Source organism: Trifolium pratense, linkage group LG7, assembly GCF_020283565.1.
Source record: "Trifolium pratense cultivar HEN17-A07 linkage group LG7, ARS_RC_1.1, whole genome shotgun sequence".
Taxonomy (NCBI): Eukaryota; Viridiplantae; Streptophyta; class Magnoliopsida; order Fabales; family Fabaceae; genus Trifolium; species Trifolium pratense.
This window is the reverse complement of record NC_060065.1, coordinates 54,169,681-54,189,937: the sequence shown is the minus strand read 5'-3', so window position 1 is coordinate 54,189,937 and position 20,257 is coordinate 54,169,681. Positions and strand designations below refer to the sequence as shown.

At 32.2% G+C, this 20,257-nt stretch overlaps 2 protein-coding genes across 2 annotated transcripts; both read right to left on the bottom strand.

Annotated features, from left to right (window-relative positions):
* Positions 1 to 208: 208 nt before the first annotated feature.
* LOC123899587 (protein farnesyltransferase/geranylgeranyltransferase type-1 subunit alpha) lies at positions 209 to 4,248 on the bottom strand. Its single transcript, XM_045950756.1, has 5 exons — positions 3,892 to 4,248; positions 3,630 to 3,739; positions 1,721 to 1,841; positions 1,528 to 1,623; positions 209 to 924 (listed from the first exon to the last, which is right to left on the bottom strand). Exons 1-5 carry the CDS (start codon positions 4,132 to 4,134, stop codon positions 493 to 495), a joined length of 1,002 nt encoding a protein of 333 aa, XP_045806712.1. The 5' UTR covers positions 4,135 to 4,248; the 3' UTR covers positions 209 to 492.
* Positions 4,249 to 5,804: 1,556 nt separating this feature from the next.
* On the bottom strand, positions 5,805 to 10,968 carry LOC123898669. Its single transcript, XM_045949682.1, has 8 exons — positions 10,790 to 10,968; positions 9,945 to 10,126; positions 9,730 to 9,777; positions 9,034 to 9,097; positions 7,776 to 7,876; positions 7,503 to 7,547; positions 6,491 to 6,967; positions 5,805 to 6,297 (listed from the first exon to the last, which is right to left on the bottom strand). Exons 2-8 carry the CDS (start codon positions 10,077 to 10,079, stop codon positions 6,124 to 6,126), a joined length of 1,044 nt encoding a protein of 347 aa, XP_045805638.1. The 5' UTR covers positions 10,080 to 10,126; positions 10,790 to 10,968; the 3' UTR covers positions 5,805 to 6,123.
* Positions 10,969 to 20,257: the final 9,289 nt, after the last annotated feature.

The following is a 20,257-nucleotide window of genomic DNA, read 5'->3' as shown; positions in this document are numbered from 1 at the left end:
AGTATTATTATTAATAATAAAAGCCATAACAATAACTAGTCAATTTGAAAGAATGAATCTTAACTTCTTGAATTCTGAATTCTATCCACTATACGGAACAACAATGTAAACCAAATTGATAGTAACGGCGGAACAAAGGCATACAACTTCACACTAAATTAATGGTAACGGCGGAACTAAATTGAGTGAAAACTAAATGTAGCTTGACTTATTTCAAATCCTTATTATCAAACTAAATTGATAGTAACGGCAGAACAAAAGCGTACAACTTCACAAATCACAATTATAAGAGTACTCCCCAACAATATATCATAGCAAAACAACTATGCTGTTAAATGTAGAAATACAGCCTGAAATCATATAACAAAACAATCACCCTGTTTTCACCCAACAATGTACAATTGTTAAGGATAGGGGATTCATGGCATCCAATTTCAATAGACAGTACAAATTACACAGATGACATAAAATTGTCCTCTAATTAATTTGATATTACGCTACCTGAGGAAGTCTACTCTTGCGCCAGATCCAATAGTTGACTCTAATGGGGTCAACTTTTTCTAAAATAGAACAAATAGTTCTTGCTATATCTGAATCTTGTTCACCAAAATCCGAAGTCCTTAAAGCCTCAACGGCATCTTTGAAATCTTCATTTGGATGATAACCGAGGCAAATAAGATCCAACAGAGTACTTAGAGCAAACAAATAGTTGCTCTTAGTTTTCAAAATCTTTAAACATACTGAAGAAACTCGAGTGTCATTTACATATAATGTGCTTTCATCTTTGAAAAGTCCTCGAAGATATCTCCATGAGCTTTCATTTTCCGGGTAGGAAATAATGGCTTCAACGGTGTAAAGCACTTCAGAATCTCTCATAGCTTTCAGTCCCCCCAAGAAAGGAGACCTTGTTATGACAAAATATCTCTGTACAAAATATTACGTGTTAATTTTATCGAAATTGGAAAGATGAAGAAAATGCTTTAAAAGTAAAATGAATTGTTAAATTATTATTCCATACGATGCAAACACACAACATATAATAAGTAAATAGGATTAGAAAGTAATTATAGATTGCTATGTTATTCCATATACAAAGCAAAATCACCCCATTTAATAAGCAAATAGGATTAGAAAACATTTCTAAGCACTCCCTTTGTTCTCTTTTTTCATAATTGGCTATTTGTGTACGGGTAATTAAATATGTAGAACATGTTGGCAATCCTTACAGCAGAATTCAGGTCATTAAAGTATTCAAGAAATTGAACCTTAGATTGATTAAATCATAACAGCTAAAATTAAAGACTAGAATAAATGAAACTTTGCCAAAGTACTGTGAGATTGAGATAGTTGTTTCTCGATTGTAATTATTGGGAAATGTAACATTTTGGACGGTGAGATAAATATAAAGGATACTACATGCATTTGATCTCTCAATTAGTTAGTCAACAATCATAAAATTCCATGTTGAATATTTAGTTATGTCATGTCGTACCAAAACTAAACATAACATGCACAACAGTTGGATACCTGATTCCAAGCAGAATTGTTAAACATGTCTTCTGCAAGCAGTTCATTACAATAATTGAGTTCATCTTCCCATCCTCCTAGTGTTTGAAGAACCCACTGTCCGTACAAGAAAAGTAAAATGAGTGACAATAATAATATGAACAGGCAAAACTGGGAGAAACTTAGATTCACGGAGACGATGGAAGAAACAAACCTGCCTATGAGACCATGCATGATAATGTTTGGCGTCAATAGACAGTATCTCCTTGGTGAACTCGAGTTCACTATTTCTAGCTTCAAGTCCTAATTTCTCAGCAACCCATCGTCTATGATGCCTATAAACATCTGGCATCAAGATCAATGTGATGATGTGTATGCAAAATAATCTAAAGAAAGCACTTCAAAGCAGGACATCTTGAATGTATATGGTTTACATAAGAAACCACTACCAAATATAAACTATAAAAGATAACAGTTATATACTTCCTCAAAATTCTTTCATGCAACTAAATGCCATGAAAGTATGAACAAAGAAACATGTTCTTTACAATTCAATGAAGGGATGATATGCAAATAAGAATAACTTTGAGTCACAGGCCAGCAACATCTACAGGTGAATAACCATCTCTGTTGGATATCATATTACCACCATGGTTTAATTTGTAAAACCGCAGGTGAATAAACTTGTGTGGTGCTTAGCCCATTGAACTTATTTTTTATGTTATGCATTCAACAAAGTCTAGAGTTTGCGACACCCACTATGGTTGATGAAGGTGGGAGAACATAAATGTCAAGAGAAGGAAGGGGAGTAGTAGTAACTATTGGAGGAAGGTTGAATTTTGAATGTGGTAATGAAAGAAGAATGGTGGATGGGATTGATCCATGGAGGTGGGTCAGTTGCAGGTCGGTTGCCAACTTGATGAATAACAAACAAACAAAAAAATAATCACATAGAAGTATAGAACCGGTCAACAGGTAAGTGGTAACAAAAAATAGGTAATGTGGCATGCAATAAGAGGTTGTGTCCAAACGCGAGTGTCTAAACGTTTGTTACTAGCATTACTCTTCCACTATTAATGATAAATATAAGTACCCAAACACAATACAAGTGACGTTTGGAGTTGCACAAGTGTTCCTTGGATACAGATCTACAACTTTCAGCAAGAAAAAAGAAGACACAAATCTGGTACAATAACTAGTTTTAGTAAAGGAAGCCTAATGCTATAACTCTGATACATGGACACACTTCAAAAATAGTAATATAGATGGAAAGGCCACGTAATTAGCTGTGTCCGATAATTTATCAAGTTTGCTGCATTCCACTATGAGGAGTGCTAGCAACACACTCTTTAACAAACACACTCTAAAACACTCTCTTCTATTGGTTAAAATTTATATGGGTCCCATAAAAGTTATATGGGTCCACATTTTTTTATGGGACCCATGTGAATTTCAACCAATAAAAGAGTGTGTTGGAGTGTGTTTGTTAAAGAGTGTGTTGCTAGCATTATTCTTCCAGTATTAATGATATAATAAGTTCCCAATTACAACTTAGCCTAATGCAGTATCAATGGAGAACTCAAGTACACCTCAGACAGAAATCTATAACTTTCAAAAAGGTAAAAGAAACAGATATACACAGATACTATTAACTAGTTTAGGAAAGAAAATAAAAGCTAGTGCTGTAAAGCTCCTACAGGGAAGTATGGATACTCCATAATAGTAGTTATACCAAGTCAAACACCTTATAGATACCACTCTGCAGTTTCAGTTTCAATAATTTGTGTACTAGTATATTGTAATATAGTATATGGAAAATGGAAATGCCACAATAATTAGCCTAGTCAAATAAATTTATAATCTTGTGATATTCCCACGATATAATTCTATGATTGGAACCTATGAGCACCAACTCTTAATTCTATAATCTTGTTAATATTTGCATCTACTTCAAACTAACAAGGGATAAATTTCCATTAAGTTAACATTTCAGACGATTCGTTGCAAGAACACCACAGTCCACAAACCACCATTCCATTTCTACACAGAAGCCATTCACTAAAAAAAACCTATAACAAATCGCTACGAATCACTATCACTACGAACGAAGAAAGAGATCTCACCAAATCTGATAATTTTTGGAATTTCCACTGGCAACTTTCCCCACAAATTCCCTTTCAACATGTAGGTCAACTTTTAGTGACTCAAGTAATAACCTTCGAAAATGCCACACCTATAACAGAAAACAGAACACGAATTCCATTAAATCATCACAAGATTACAAAAGCTAATTATCATATTGATTAAATCAATGAATAAATCTATTTTAATTTGCATTGAATCTGAATTTGAAAAAGGAAAATTATAGTTAAGGTTGTTTCATACAGTGTAATTTCCGGCATTTAAACCGATAGCTTCTGCGGTAAGAGAAAGAGCGCGAGATGAATGTTCATTGGCGAAGTAAACAGCTCGAAAGTAATCCATAACTTCGGAAAACTCTTCGGAGTAGTTGATCGGAACAATCGGATTAGGACCGTCGTCTTGTGGAATCGGAGTAACGTCGGACCACTCCGGTCGCAAACTTATCGGAACACGATCGTCGTTCTCGTCTTCGATTCTTCCGGCCATCGTTCTCGATTCTTCTTTGATTCAGTTATGTTCACTCTCACTCACTTCTTCTTGTTATTCCTTTGCTAGTTAGTTACAACTTCCTAGAACTGGAAACTGGAAAGAACTAGATAGGTAGTGTTTACTTTTTATTGGGCTTAATATTTTGCATTAGTTCGGCCTGTTTCGGAGCACTTGTTAATCATATTAAAAAAGGAAGTAAAAGATAAAATTAACGTCGGTAAAAGAACTTTTTACATTTTTAAGGTGTTGAATGCACAAATTTCAAAACAAAATTTTCATATTAATAAGCTTAAATAGTGTTCGTAGCACCGTTTACCATTTTTCGACAAATAATTCTCGTTCTATAATGCAAACCATACGACAAAGATGTGAGAACATGTTCTTTATTTTTCTCTCAATATAGTACCAATATATCGATCGAGTTAGACATGACTCGGGTGAGATTTGCTCAAGCTATATGTTCAAGCTTGATTCATTAGAGGACTTTTTATTCGAAACAAGCCCGTCTGAGGACTTTGTTTAATATGCACATAAATCTTTCACCATCCACAAACTTAGTTTGTCCATTTAATCAATAAATTTCACCATTGAATCAATTCACCATCCACAAACTTAGTTTGTCCATTTAATCAATAAATTTCACCATTGAATCAATATGTCACATCACATCTCATTCGATCTAATGGTGAGACGTATTGATCCAACGGTAAAAACAAGTTTGTGCATAATAAAATATTTGTCCCATATATGTACCATTGACTTGGCCTACTCTTTTTTTTTTTTTGACTAAATAAAAGATATTCATTCATTCAAATTGATAAGAGTACATCGATGCAATACAAATCAAAATCGCTAAAAACAAAAAGGATGAATCTGCGAACAAACTCACAGCATCCGTGTTAATAGCATCAAACGGCATATTGCAAAAGCCTACATATTTGACTATATTGAAGTTTCCGGAACATTCATGTCGCCGGATCTGTAGCGTTGATGGTACAAAAGTCATTGATTGGATCTGCACTGGATCAACCTTAATCTTCAAACCTGAAACAAATGAACACCGCACAAAGACGGGACAACAATACTCCGCACTAAGACGGGACAACAATACTCCGCACTAAGACGGACAACAATACTGAAAATCAAAACAAAGGATAAAATCGCAAAGATGAAAACAAAACTATAAGACTTAAACTATGTGAAAATCACTTATTTGTATTAAAAAGCAAGAAGGAAAAAATGTAAAGGGGTGATTTTAGGCCAAAAATTGACCTAAAACCACCCCTCTATGGGTGAGAGAAGAAGAAGAAAATCAAAAAGAGTTTTAGGGCCGGCGGTGGTTCTTAGATGAGTATATGAGAAAGTACTGGCCTACTCTTATTGTGTCTATTTTTCCTCATCTGCAGCTATAATTATTGTATTGCAACAACTGTTCTTAACTTAATCTCATTATTGTGATTCTTATTTTTCTCATCTGCAACAATCATTATTCTCATCTGTCATCTGATATAGATGAGCTCGACTTTGAAATTTCAATGAAAAATGTCGAAATTCTCAACTGTTCTCAAAATAACAGCTTTGCACAGAAAATGATGCAATTAACTAAGAAAATACACGTTTCTTCAAAAAAAAAAAAAACACTAAAATAAAAAAAGAACATGCTAGTATTTATTTCAATATAGCTTTTTATTATTTTTTTTCAACCAATATGTGAGTTTCTTTCCAACAATATAAGTGTACAAAAAAATCGAATGAGACAGTTTTGCACAGAATACTCATGTCAACTAATTCTACAAATTCAGAGCTTCCTTACTACTAAGCTATACGAAAAATGGAGAAAATTTGTACCAAAAAAGATATGGAGAGATTTTAAATGTAAAAAACAAAAGAATGCTAGAGATTCAGAGTATAGAAGTATGAATTTTGTCTAGATGTTTTTTCACTTAATGTTTTCTATGGTAGTCCATCTGATCTTTGAATTCTTGTTCACTTGTGAAAGAACTTCCAGATATCTCTGTCAGCCAAATCCTTAACCAAATGAACTCCAAAAACGCCCTCCTCGTCTACCAGATTTCTCAGCTGTCGTACTCCATTACTAAAGCCAACATAGTGCTTCTTAGTTGGAGCTAGATATACCACACCGTATGGAGGCCTTATACACTGTTATGAAAGGGAAACCAGATAAGAGGGAATAGAATGTTCTTTTAATTTAATTTAAAACTCAATTTAACAATTCAATTAACATCGACTAGGCAAAACTTATGCAATCGGGACAATGGCAAATAAGATCAAAATAATTAGGCGCATATAAGATTCTCATTGCGCAGAGACAATCAAGTACAAAGAAACAAACCTTCTTGATGAGAGCATACAACTTCTTCAAAGAGGTAACTGAGTATGGAATCTCTGTCATTAAAATAATATCATAGCCGCGATCCCCCTGATCTGCTTCATTAGCTCTTTCCCATGCTCGACTCCCAGAGAGTTTTTGAGACCTTCTCGAACTAGATTCGCGCCCAATGATGCTACCATCTTGGCTACTACATCCATCCATAAAATCTTCCTCGGAGAAGCTCAAACTCATTCCAGGCGTCACTTCATATCCATCATTTTTCACAGTAGACAACACACCAGGTAATTCTTCCCAGTCCCCAGCATAAAATTTAACTGTTGGTGCTAAAGTCTGTCTTGAAGGAGTAAGGGGAAGGGGAGACTCTGGTTGTCGACTCTGCCTATCTCGAGCTTGCTTGAGATTAGCAAGGACATTCGGTACAGTTGTGCATCTTACAGTTTCTGCATTTTGATCTTGAAAATGCACCACGGAAGCTCCCTGTGAAATAAAGAATCATTTAGAGGGCAAAGCATATTATTCCAATGAATGAATGCTTCTTTGAACGCATGGGAAAAAAGTATAACTAATGTTTGTTATTCTCCCAAAATATGATTAAATTTTCTCTTCTTGCCACGAAACTTGTTTATCAGTTTGCAATATTACCGAAAAAGAATCCTAAATCTTAAGGTTGGTGGAACCAGGAAGATATTGGTCTGTTTGTTATATACATTTGGCAACACAAACATGTGTTGGATGGAAGGTAACATGTGTTGGATGGAAGGTATGGAACAAAGGTGCAAGCAAAGTGCACGGCAAAGCCCAATTTTGACATTGTTACATTGAGAATAATTTAAGCCAAACATGCTGATTGTGTAATTTGTATGTTCAAGTATTCGAGCTACATTAAACCAACACCTACACAAACTAGATAAATGTTGAAGTTCTTTACAGCTATGAAATATAAACAAGCTAGTGACAAATGACCCAGAAAAAGAGAAAGTAAGCACTGAAACCACAAGTGCAACTAATATACCTTCAAGCAAGCAAAGATTCCAGGAAGTCCATAGTTGCAATTGAGCTGCAAGAACCGTGAGGCAAAGAGTTATTAAATTATGAATAATAATTACCACTGAAATGACTGAAAAATATGGAGCAAGGGAGAAGAAAAGAGAGAAATCTCATGACAATGATATAGCGAACATTGAAAGCATTTTAAAAAAATTGAGAGAAACAGTGAAGCACAAGAATTAAAGACACCGCCAAATTAAGGCATAATACCAAGCAATAATCTATTTCAACAAGTTACCTCAAGAACTCTTTTTCCTCTGAAGGTCAGTTGCCCATCACGAATCTCATTCTTAAGAACATTGACAAGATCAATGGAACTGGCCCAGGATTTTAGATAGCCTGCAAAGTAACAGATAGATCAATCTGATACTACCCCTCCTTTGTAATTGATGAGGAAATAAATTACATTACATGTATATTATATATCAAAGCATAATTGTTAAATATTTTGAACCTATACAGCATTAAACCTTAGGGACTTTCCTTTTCCTTTCATGCCAAAATTTTTTTGCCCTTAAGTATCATATTCATAGCATAGCATACCACTAGGGGTGTTCATGGTTTGGATATTTTAGTATCCAGACCATATCCATATAATAACCAATAAAATGGATGGGATTTTACAACCATTTCCAAAAACCGGTTTGAGAAAACAGAACCATCTCCACAAGCACAAATCAAGAGGTCTATAATCACCGTCATAATTACAATAAATTTATTTTGAAAATTCTCATTTTGAAATTAAATAAGTTGTTGCATGATCTTATCTTTGATAGCTTCAGTGAGAGTCGGTTAAGCAAACGACATGGAAATTAATTTGTAGTAATAGCTGTAAATAAATTAATAATAGAAGGCATGAAATTGATGAATGAATCAATTGTAAAATTGCTATCAACAACTTGCTTCGTGATCGTGGAATTAGAAAATTGATTCAACGAAGGTTCACGTATATAGAGATTCATGATTGTGGAATTAAAAAAATCGAAACTAATCTAGGTCGTTAAAAGTGTGATCTCTTAAATACTCTTTTGACATGAAATTAACCAACATGAAAAGTACAGCACCAGATGTGAAAACTGAAAGGAAAAAGAAAATGAAATAATGGAAAAATATAAAGAAAGTTGCACCTATAGATCTGAATATGATGTTCTTTGCAAATATACTGGAGAGAGAGTGGGTTTAGCAAATATGACTATATTTTTTGTTATGGGTATCCAACAGCTTGGAATTGGATATGGTTATCCAACAAAACCAAGATATGGACCGGTTACTAACTTAAATAAAATTATCCGGTTTTTTGGCAACCGGATATGTATATGGTTATCGATATCTCACTTATCCGGTTAAAATGAACATCCCTACATTCAGCGATTCTCTATTATAATAATTGGTTGACTGTGTTATTTTTACATAGTAATGCACTAGGAAAAAAATACTGGTTCACAGAAAAATAATCACACATCCAACACCAGCAGACCGAAATAACATGTACATACCGTCTGGTCTTGAGGATGTCTCTGAACCACTGAACCCTATGATATCAGCAACACTCACTATTCCCTGGAGAAGGTTTAAGATAGCATCAGTTTCAGCCCAACTATCTAACTAACTGATACACAAACATAAGCTCTAAAATTACGTCAATATCATTGAAGACAAAATTTATTGTGATAAATTTTTCAAGAAAATGAGGGCATAAAAGAGTTCTCATTAAGCGATATTGCAAATTCGTCATTCAAAAGTGCATGCGATACCACATAAATGTTAACTAAAGGATCTTATTGGGCACGTTTGCCAACTGCACGACACGGCATCCCAACCAAGAAAATTATTTTATCTTATTATAACATATTATTAAAAAAACCAAAAGATAAACAATGGATTATTAAACTTCTGTACACGCAGTTAATTAATAATTTTTGATAATTGTCTTTCCACTAATACCAACCAAATGAAAGAATGGAAACCAGCCTAAAATCGTTCCACTTTCATTGATTCAACAATAACACTAATTTCCCATAAAGAATTTAAATTAGGAAAGGGGCAAAAAAGAGGAGCTCCTATCAACTTGTTCAGGAAAATTTGTAATATGGAAAAAAGAAATAGCTTTCGAGATTATATTCTTCCAAGCCATTTGATCATGCTACCCTTCAGAAAACAATTACTGTGGAATGAACAATGCTTAGATTTACCTTAAAATGGTCAATATTTTCCCCAGTGTCCTTGTCCGAGTGAAATGCCTGCAGAGCATGACATATTTAAATCTGTTATACTTTAATCTACATTCACCTCAAAAGTAGGCAAGAAATTTCATCTAAATGGCTTAATTTCGAGGAAATTTTTTTCCCCTGTTGTCGGTTGGTTCGGGGGTGATTGGTTGGATGAAATAAAAAAATGGGAGCTGTACCTTCGAAGGAATAATCTCCACTGCTGGTGACACAAAATGAATATCTTTCTCAGGAATGGAGGATATACTGAGACTTCCACGATCATGAGTTACTAGGCCAGGCAAGCATTGTGCAAGTATTGCCGGTGCACGCATCGCGATAGGTACAAAAAATCAATCGCCCAAAGAACTGATAATATAAGCTACAAATACAATCATATATTAGAATTAGGAATACAACACAAACACCACCTATCAATCTTTTACACTTACACCACTTAATTACTTTCAATAGAATGTGATATTAACCGGTCAAACCATTAACTCGTGTAATATTATCTTCATGATCACATATTCAAATAATTTGTATATATGTTTCCTAATTTCCTAATAGTGTCATTTACTTATATTTTTAGTAACACTTTATATACATTCAAATAAGGTGTCTAATGAAGTATTATAAATTTTCATAAACTTTCAATTAAACAATTTGACCGAGCAATTTCACATTCTAACAAACATTATTAAGTAGAACTATTAATTGATCATATCACTTAGAATTAAGTTAAATAAAAATATTAGACAATAATCACAAAAATCAAATTGCAGTGTATTTTAACAACAAGAAACAAAATCATACACATAATATTAAAAACATCTTAATCACAAACAGTAATTAATTTTCATAAAAAAAAAATAAACAGAATCTGAGATCATGAATTGCATGATTAAGCGAGAATCAAACAATATATAAAATCGGAAGCAAAATTGATACGAGAGAAAGCGTAATTATACATGATCACAAAAAATAATAATAAAAAATTGAAAATAAATAATTGAGGAATTGGAAAAGCGAAGAGATATACCTGAAGGAAGAAGAAGAAAAGAGAATATGAGAGAGATTTGAGAGATAGATTTTGTGAAGAGATGAAAAAATGAGATTGAAACAAAAATTTCAAAGTCTAAACTGTAAACAAAGAAAAGAAAGTAAAAGGAGGAAGAAACAGAGAAGAAGCTTCTTCGGCGTCAGAGAGGTGTATGCAACAGTAAATGATGTAATTACTAAAATATCCTTTTTGGTGTGTTTGTAGTTTTGTACAGTTGTATTGTGGGGTCTATTTAGATCGAATGCTTTTTGGTCCTTTTGTTCTTTTTGGAACCAACCCCGTTTTGATTAGAGCATTATTAGCTAGTGCTCTGTATGTACGGATATTCTTTTTAGGTATACTAACCCCACACTATAAACGTTCGTTTTTTAAATCTTAAAAAGTTATCTCAATTAATCTATTTCATTGGGGAAAAAATCAGCTATTAGTTAGCTTATTACATGCTTAGGGTGGTTTTTTGTGTTTGTATATTTTGTTTTGAGCATTTTTGCGCGCTTAAATATTAATCATGACATGTGTTAAAGAATATTTTCTCTAACGATTTTGTTGGATATGAGTACGTCAGAAACTCATTTGAACATTAGGTTACATAAGTGATATGTTTGTCGTCTAGGCAAAAAGAAAGCATTTGTCATATGGGTGTTTAAGTCTGAAAGTTCACTATTATTGATATATGTATAAATAAGATATTTTGATACATACATAAAGTAATATTGAGATATGATTGACCACATCGACAATTAATCGGTTTACCTAATCATATCATAGACATAACTAACGATACATGAATAGACACTTTAAATGCTTTCGATTCAGGTTACATGTTTAGATTTGTTATGTGTATTTGTATATTTTGTGCATATTTTGAGTTTCTATATGCACTAAGAGCGCCTTAACCCGCCTATATATTCATCATGACATGTGTCAAAGAATATTTTGTCTGACAATCTTGTTAGATATGAGCATGTTAATTAGAAACTCATTCGAAGATTAGGTCACACAAACGATACACTTATTGTCTAGGCAAAATAAAATCATTTGTCTTATTGAGTGCCTAAGTCTAGAAAGTCACTATTATCATATATGTATGAATAAGATATCTCATCACACAAACACAAAGAGCATCGTCACACACCTAAATATTCATTGTGACACAAACACTATTCTTTTAGGAGTCAGGATATGTATAATTTGCTTATGCTTATTGTTATTGGATAAAAATCCAATTTTAATTTTAGTGATGTTTTGTTTTTACCCTAAATAGATTAGAGTATATAAAACAGTCTATATGAGTATAATTCAATTGATAAGAAAATTATAATATACAAGAGTCAAAGTTTAAACATGGTATTCACTATTTATTCATTTAACAGGATTAATTATCAGCGACTAAATTATTTGAAAAAAGGTCGTCACATGGTATAAAGTTTTTTTTTTTTTTGAACCACACATGGTATAAAGTTTAACACATGTGTTAATTGTTATTTTAGTTTTGTCTCCTTAAGCCACTCATTCCATCCTTATTTTTCATCATTTATTTGACAATATATACTATATAGCATCAAGCAATATCTTTCTATGATAAAACCAAAATATCTCATAGGAAACCGGTAGAAGAATTGATCTTTTTTCCAGTTAGGCCGATTAAATCTGTGCACAGATTTATTTTAGTACATTTTTAGAAAAACACAAGACTTATTATAAAAATAAATTAAAAAGATTAAATAATGTATGTAGAGTCCATAAATTGAATCTTGGTCAAAGAAGATTATGAGGCCCATTTGAACTATGCAAATATATAAGTATTCTATTATATTATATTTATAGCTAAAATGATTATTTTTGTTAAACTTTTGACTCAAAATTTTAGTTATAAAACTTGTTTGAATTGCTTAGTCTTTATGCCGAACCGGCAATCTTCTAACATATATTTTTCTGTTTAGATGAGATGTCAAACTCTGAACCAAATGGTTAAAAGAACCAAACATCTATAATTTTTGTCGTAACTTATTTAATGTTGCTGGATACATAAACCTTGTTTGATGCTATTACAAAAAATTGATTTACTTTAATTTTCTGATGAATATAGAGTTATTGAGTTCTCTCTATTTTGTTCATCCCCTTGAAATTCATTCAACAATTGAATTCAACTCAAATTTTGTTTTCATCTTTGCAGAACATGACAATGAGTTGACATGAGGAGGGGAAGGAACGTTCCATTCAATTTCCGACCACCAGCTAGTTCACCTATGTATCAGGTCAGATATTGTCTATTCTATTTTCTGCTTATAAAATTAAAATTCATTACAGTAAGTACTCATAGTCATTGACCATTTTTTATATAAAAATATAGCAATATTGCAGGACTAGACCTATTAAATTAATTAACTTTGAAAAGTAAACGCATTTTTGTTTTATTCATATGTTGTCTTGTCACAAAATGAACAAGAAAATTCAAAACAGAATATATGATCACAAAATGTGATAGCTGGTTTAGATTAATTCCAAATGACTTAATTGACCAAATGCTTTGAAAAAGTGCACAGTTTGAACAAATTAATTCAATATGGCTAATTAACTGCTACTGGTCATGTATTAGGTAAAAGGGATTATACAGAAAATAAATGGAAGAAACAATGAAAATCTATGAAACACTCCTTAAATTAGGTGTGTCCCGGTGTCGGATACGCGTCGATGTCTGATAGTTATAAATATTGAATTATTTCATTTTCTCAAATTATTATCGGTGTTGACGTATCAGTGTTTGTAGCCATGGGCGGAGCCAAGGCCCGACAAGCCTAGGCAGTTGCCCGAGCTCTGACCAAAATTTTTGGTATTTTTAGGGCTTTTTATTATAAGTTTTTAGTGGTTAGTTTAGGACAAAACTAAGATTTTAAAGGATTAGTTTACGGCAAAATTGAGAATTTTTGTTGGACAATTTATATATTATGTCACATGTAAAAATTATCCAAACTCTCTATAATATTTATGGCTCCGCCATTGTCTATAGTATATCCAGTATATTGTGTGTCTATGCTTCATAGGTGAAAACACATGCACTAGCAAGAACTTTTTCTAGTAAGCTAACTACTTATGCAGGTACAACATGTGAACTATAATAATTTTTTAGACACAATCAATACAATATGCAGGATAATGTTAAAATAATTTCAACATAAAGTTTGATAATTATTTTAATTTTTCTAAAATTATTGCTTATATACATGATGTCATTATTCACCAACATTACGTTAGTACGAGTGAAACTAGACTCAAATCCCATAAAAAACGTGTTAGGTTCGAACCTTGTAGATCGATAATAAAAACTTGGTTAGGAGGAGGAGAGATCCCACTATAGGTGGTCAGACAGATTCTTCAACAGAAATTAGAAATTGACAAAAAGTCGGCGGTATGTTCGCACCGATAACACTATTACAAAAGTCACTGTATTCAAACAAAATTTTGTCTCATGATAAACAAAAACTCTATTAAACCCTATGTATACCACCATGTCCTAACACACATGTTCTTCAATTACATGTGAAGTGAGTTAAAGGCCTAATTAAGTTCTAAGTTATGACATAATTCATAAGTTACAGTCATAGTCATGTTTCCTCTACATTTAGTTTGGAAGATACCTATGCATGTGCTTGTGAATTATTGAAGAGATTCCTCCAGCATAAAATCATCACCAATAAATTCAGAATCAAGTCCCTCATGTCCATCAAATTCATTGAGCCCTACCAATGTCTCAATTGCAAATTCTTGGTCTAAATCAAAATATTCCAAAGGAATGTCTATGTCTGAATCAAAATCCTCGTCGCCTTTTTGTTTGCGGCCCTTTATCCTAGATGTTTTTGATCCGGAGTCAAAAACAAGTAGTTTTCTAGGTGAGCTACAAAATGAACTTTCATCAGAATCCCAATTGAATTCCCCTTCAAATGGCCAAAAAAGTGGTTCGTCGCCATTGAACTCTTCTATGTCAGGAGTTTTCAATAGATTCTCTGCTGAAAAAACATCTTCTGACTCGCTGCAGTGTGGTGTAGTGAATGAAGAAATGGTAGAGACTGAAGGAAGAATCTCATTACCCCAATTTATCTTAAAAGATGAGATTGGAGAACCAACATGGACACACTCGAGTGCATGTTTTGAGTCTGGAGTCCACTCGCTGTCTTGCTCGTCAAGTTTGAGTAAGGAGTCCCAGTAACTTGGCGTACCTATGTCTGAGATCTCGGTTTCAGAATCACCGTTGTAGCTTAGAGGACTAGAAGAGTCCTCAGATATCATTGAATCCGAGAGCCATTTAGAGTCTTCCTCTTCAAGACTTAGTAAAGAACGCCGATAACTTGCTTTGTCCGAAATCCATTCATTGTCTTCCTCTTCAAGTTTCAGCAATGAGTCCCAGTAACTTGGCGTGCCTACGTCTGAGATATCGGTGAAAGAATCACCAATGGAGCTTAGAGGACTAGAAGGGTCCTCAGATATCATTGAATCCGAGAGCCATGCAGAATCTTCCTCTTCAAGACTCAATAAAGAATCCCAATAACTTGCTTTGTCCAAATTCAACTCACCGTCTTCCTTTTCAAGTTTGAGCAAGGAGTCCCAATAACTAGGTGTGCCTGTGTCTAAAATCTCGGTGAAAGAATCAGAATTGTGGCTTAGAGGTGTTGACGAGTTCTGAGATATCATCGAATTTGAGAGCAATTCAGAGTCTTCCTCTTCAAGACTTAGCAAAGAATGCCAGTAACTTGTTCTGTCAAAATACGAAAACTCTGATAAAACATCATAATAGGTGGATGAGGAAATACTGTGGGGAGACCCTAAGCTCTCATAGTAGCAAAGTCCATCATTGACATTGTTTGATCGTTCATTTGGAATGATGCTTCTGTTGGATAAAGGAACCTTCTCTTCATGTTTTACATTGCAACCGCCGAAAAAATTGACCTTTTTGCTCAATAGAAAGTATGAGCTTGTCACTAAATACAACCAGAAAGCCAACCAGTTGTGATTCTCTTCAACAAACAAAGAAGAACTTCTCCGGTTACCGCAGCATTGATGAAAATCGTTATTTTTCTCTGATGATGATACTTGAGGGCAAATAGCAGTTACTTGATTTCTCATATTACAAAGCTGAACAGTTTGTTTTTGTTCTTCTATCATGCAACCAGTGACACTTCCTGTTAAACTCATTCCAGTAGCTACCATCTTCAATAAGGATTTGTGACACACTGTTACATTGGTATAACCATAGAAACATGAAGATAATTGACAATTTGCTAGCACATTACAAAAATGTACTGTTAATCATACAAACAAATTAACTGTGAAGTACTGTATATGATAAGTTGGACTACGTTATGAAGCACGGACACGATTAGACGTGTTCGGTGTCCGACACCAACACGACACTGACACTTATGTCTTTTTAAATAAGACCGACACTTATGATTTCATTGAATTATGTCATTTTCTCAAATTATCAGTGTCGATGTGCCAGTGTATATGTGTCGTGCCCGATGTCCGTGTCTGTGCTTCAGAAGATTCACGACTAGAAAAAAAGGAATCAGTTTAAAGGTGTAAATAAATCTATGAAATGTTAATCATACAAGCAAATTACAAGAATTGCAGAGCAAAATGTGTAGCATTATGTTACAAAGTCACCTATGATTTTATTTTATGATCTATTTATTCACACATACTTCTAATTGATCATATCCTATCCTATTTGTGACAATTTTTGTGCTTAAAACTTTGTACCAAATAGAATTCCTAGTATAATCTTAACAAAACAAAATAATTCACAAATTGATGGTCGATACTCGGTAGATCTAGAATAAGTTCATTTAAAATCACCGTTTATCATCGTAACTTTGTTCTAAATGATCGATACGCAACAATTACAGATTCACCTATGATTTTATTTTATTATCTATTCATTCACACATACTTCTAATTGATCATATTCTATCCTATTTGTGACAATTTTTGTACTTAAAACTTTGCCTAACAAAACAAAATAATTCACAAATTGATGGTCGATACTCATAGATCTACAAAAAGTTCAATTAGAATCACAGTTTATCATCGTAATTTTGTTCTAAATGGTCGATACGCAACAATTTTTAGAATTTCGACAAAACTATAATCATTTCCAACAACAATTAATATAATCTTCAGTTACATGTTCACATTTTTCAATAAATTCGTCAGAATCACGTATCATCGCGATCAACACTCTCGAACTTCCACAGAATCACGTTACCATTGCCATTTGAAAACATATATAATTAAAGCTGCTCTAATAACAACATATTGAAATTGCATTGATCAATAGTAAAGAAAAAATATAGATAAAGGATGGAGAAAAGAATGTTACCTTCCGATCGTACGCACGGGTATTTTGCTAGTAATAAGGTAAGAGTTGAAAAAAGTGAAAAGTGATGAGCTTATAGAGAATGAGAGAGAAACCCTAGAAAAGTAGAAAGAAATTACACACGTTGCAAAAAAGTGAGTGAAGGTGAAATGGAAATGAAATGAGTGTGACTCGTGTGAGGATATCTTATTAAAGCAATAATCTCAAAAATGGTAGTTTCGCGCTAATACCGGTTGGCGCTTTGAGTGCAATACAAAACGTGGCATTCCTTTTTTAACTTTGTAGTAAATTAGATTAGATATTTTTAAGCTCTACTTCAATTTAGATAATAGCTACTTAAAAGTTGTATTGGACTATATATAGATTATCATATTATAATAATAATAATAATAATAATAATAATAATAATAATAATAATAATATATTTAACCAAAAAAATGATAATAATATAATAATGTTTTGTGTTATTAATCCATAAAAAATTATAATAATGTTGTGTGTTATTTATTTTTTGGATAATTATATTAAAAAAATTACGAAGTTTATACCGTATTAATCCCTGTCAAAAAAATTGTGAGTAATATAAAGTAGGTTTTTTCTTCCGTTGAATTTTCTATATAAACATAAATCATGAATTAAACTTGTGATAATTTGTTTAAGAGGTTTAAGTCTCTTACTTGATTTTATATAAAATAGAAACATGTAGAGCGTATAAGATAGACTCTCTCCTCTTCTAATTAAGTTTTGTGAAATTATCCTAATACTCTAGAGTTCGACCTATCTAATATTTGATTTACTTAAGTGATTTAAATTTGTTAGCACTTATATTATTTGTGTAAATTACATGTGTATTGGTAAACCTTAATTAATTGTACTTATTTTTTTGGTTTTCACTGTCTGGGAGTTTTAGAAGAAAAGAGTGGGGGTAAATTCTTTTTCTTTATATAATAGAGATAAAGATGGGGTAACTTTTTGATGATAAAGGAAAAAGCAAGTAAAAGGGAAAGACTTATTACTAACAAAAACATATGCATTTGGAAGAGTTTTAAAGGATTCCAAAAAAATTCAAATTCATTATTTTTTATTTTTTTTGGGTACATAATTCATTATTTTTCTTTATAATGCGTTCAAAATAAATTTGTTATGATTTATTATTTCCATTTCATCCACTTCAAATACTTTATATCAATGTAATATTAGTTATTTAATTCCTTTATAATACTTTTATCCATGTAATACTAATTATTTTATTTCAATTTTATTACATGATTAAAAGCAAAAATAATTTGATTCTGAATATTCTAGATGAACATACTGAGTGTAGCAAAATATGTCTAATAGTAATTCTTTTCTTTTCTTTTCTTTTTTTTTTGTAGCGTATTCATTCCCCTAATTGGCTAAATCTCCTTCCGTTTGATTTCTTTCCTTTTATTTTATGATTCCTTTCCTTTTATTTTATTAATCATAAAAATTATAAATAAAGTCCTTATATAAAAATCACTAATTACTATTCTTCAATTTTTCCTATTTTTTGCGTAAAAAATCCTAAATATATTAGGTAAATATTTGATTTCATTAAAATTGAATAGAAATTGTCAAAATATATATTTATCCTTTTCATTCCTCCTGTGCTTTATCATTTTCACATCACTCTCATTCTCTTCGATCTGATATATAAGTGTTTTTGGAAAGAAAAAAAAAATATGTAAATGGTTTTTTCTTTACCAAACGGTTTTCTAATACCGGCGCCGTTGTTCGATCTTTTTTTGGTTTTATCCAATTTCAGCTGTTTTTTAGTAGTTTTTACCGACTATCAATTTTTAATGCTAGTGTCAAAAAAAAAAAAATTTAATGCTAGTTCGGACCGGATTCAGTGACGATTTTCAGTTCGACTGACCGATTCAATCCGATTTTTAAAACATTGTCCACGACCATTAATTTATCTTTTTCATACAATACACGACCATTGATTTAATTAGATTGTGTCTGTTTGGTAAACAAAATAACTTATGACTTATTTTTACCAAACAGCTCGTTGTGACAACTCCGAAATAGCTAGACCTATAATTATGTCTCAAATCATTGCTCATGATATGTCGCTCGTAGTAGTGGGTGTCACTTTGATTAAGGAATCAAAAGAAATAACTTTGTATAGAAAAATGGTATTTATTACTTCAACAAAGTATTAATTTGACTTGTATTTTTAAGACAATTTTTTATAATTTTTTTATCCAATAACTTTAAAATAAAATTTTAAAATAAATAAAAACACAGGGTTGATTAATTTGCCAACTTTGTGTATTGATACTTGAAAATTGTCTCTAATTCACGTTTTTGTGTATTGATATTTTTAGGGATGGCAATGAGTAGAGTATTATAGTACTCATCCTCATACTCGCGGTTTGAAAAAATACACGTACTCATCCCCATATCCGTGTGGATAACAACTTTTGTACGCATTTCCATACTCTATGGGTACCTAGGTATCCATACCCGTACCCGTTACCCGCAATTTTACTAAAAATAAATCGATTAATTATAAAATATCATATCGTTTTAATATAATTAATTTTTTAATGATTTTAATGTTGACTCATGAAAATTATAAATAAAAATTTTATTAACCTCATGTTAAAGTTCATTTCTTTGTTGACATATTCACATTATATTTGTGTTATATGTTATAAAAGTTATGTGACACCAGGTGTCAAACTTTAATTTGTCACCAAATCTCAACCGTCTATGTTTTTTAATCAAAGGCTAATAATAGTTTCCTATATTAACTCATGTGCATATCTATTTAGGATATTCCTTATTTTTAGGTTGCATAACAATTTGATTTATTGTTCTACCAAAAAAAAATTGATTTTTTTTTAAACATGAGAGCCTAAGCCCGATTTTTTTTTATTATTTGTTGTTATTCTCCCCAACATTACCTTTTCGCTTTCATTCTCATGGTGTCTGAATTGGGTTTAGGAATCACATATAGGTTATAAATCATCGAAAGCAGGTGCATATATGAATCATCAATCATGGTATATATGAGTGTAAAAATTCAATTTCTGGTTTTAGTA

Excerpts from the sequence above, each read along its gene's own strand:
- LOC123899587 (XM_045950756.1), bottom strand. The coding sequence starts at position 4,134 with ATGGCCGGAAGAATCGAAGACGAGAACGACGATCGTGTTCCGATAAGT. Across the intron at positions 3,740-3,891 it reads TAAATGCCGGAAATTACACT|GTGTGGCATTTTCGAAGGTT; the intron begins GTATGAAACAAC and ends TTTCTGTTATAG. Across the intron at positions 1,624-1,720 it reads ATGCATGGTCTCATAGGCAG|TGGGTTCTTCAAACACTAGG; the intron begins GTTTGTTTCTTC and ends TTGTACGGACAG.
- LOC123898669 (XM_045949682.1), bottom strand. The coding sequence starts at position 10,079 with ATGCGTGCACCGGCAATACTTGCACAATGCTTGCCTGGCCTAGTAACT. Across the intron at positions 7,877-9,033 it reads GACATCCTCAAGACCAGACG|GCTATCTAAAATCCTGGGCC; the intron begins GTATGTACATGT and ends GTTACTTTGCAG. Across the intron at positions 6,298-6,490 it reads TGTATGCTCTCATCAAGAAG|TGTATAAGGCCTCCATACGG; the intron begins GTTTGTTTCTTT and ends CTTTCATAACAG.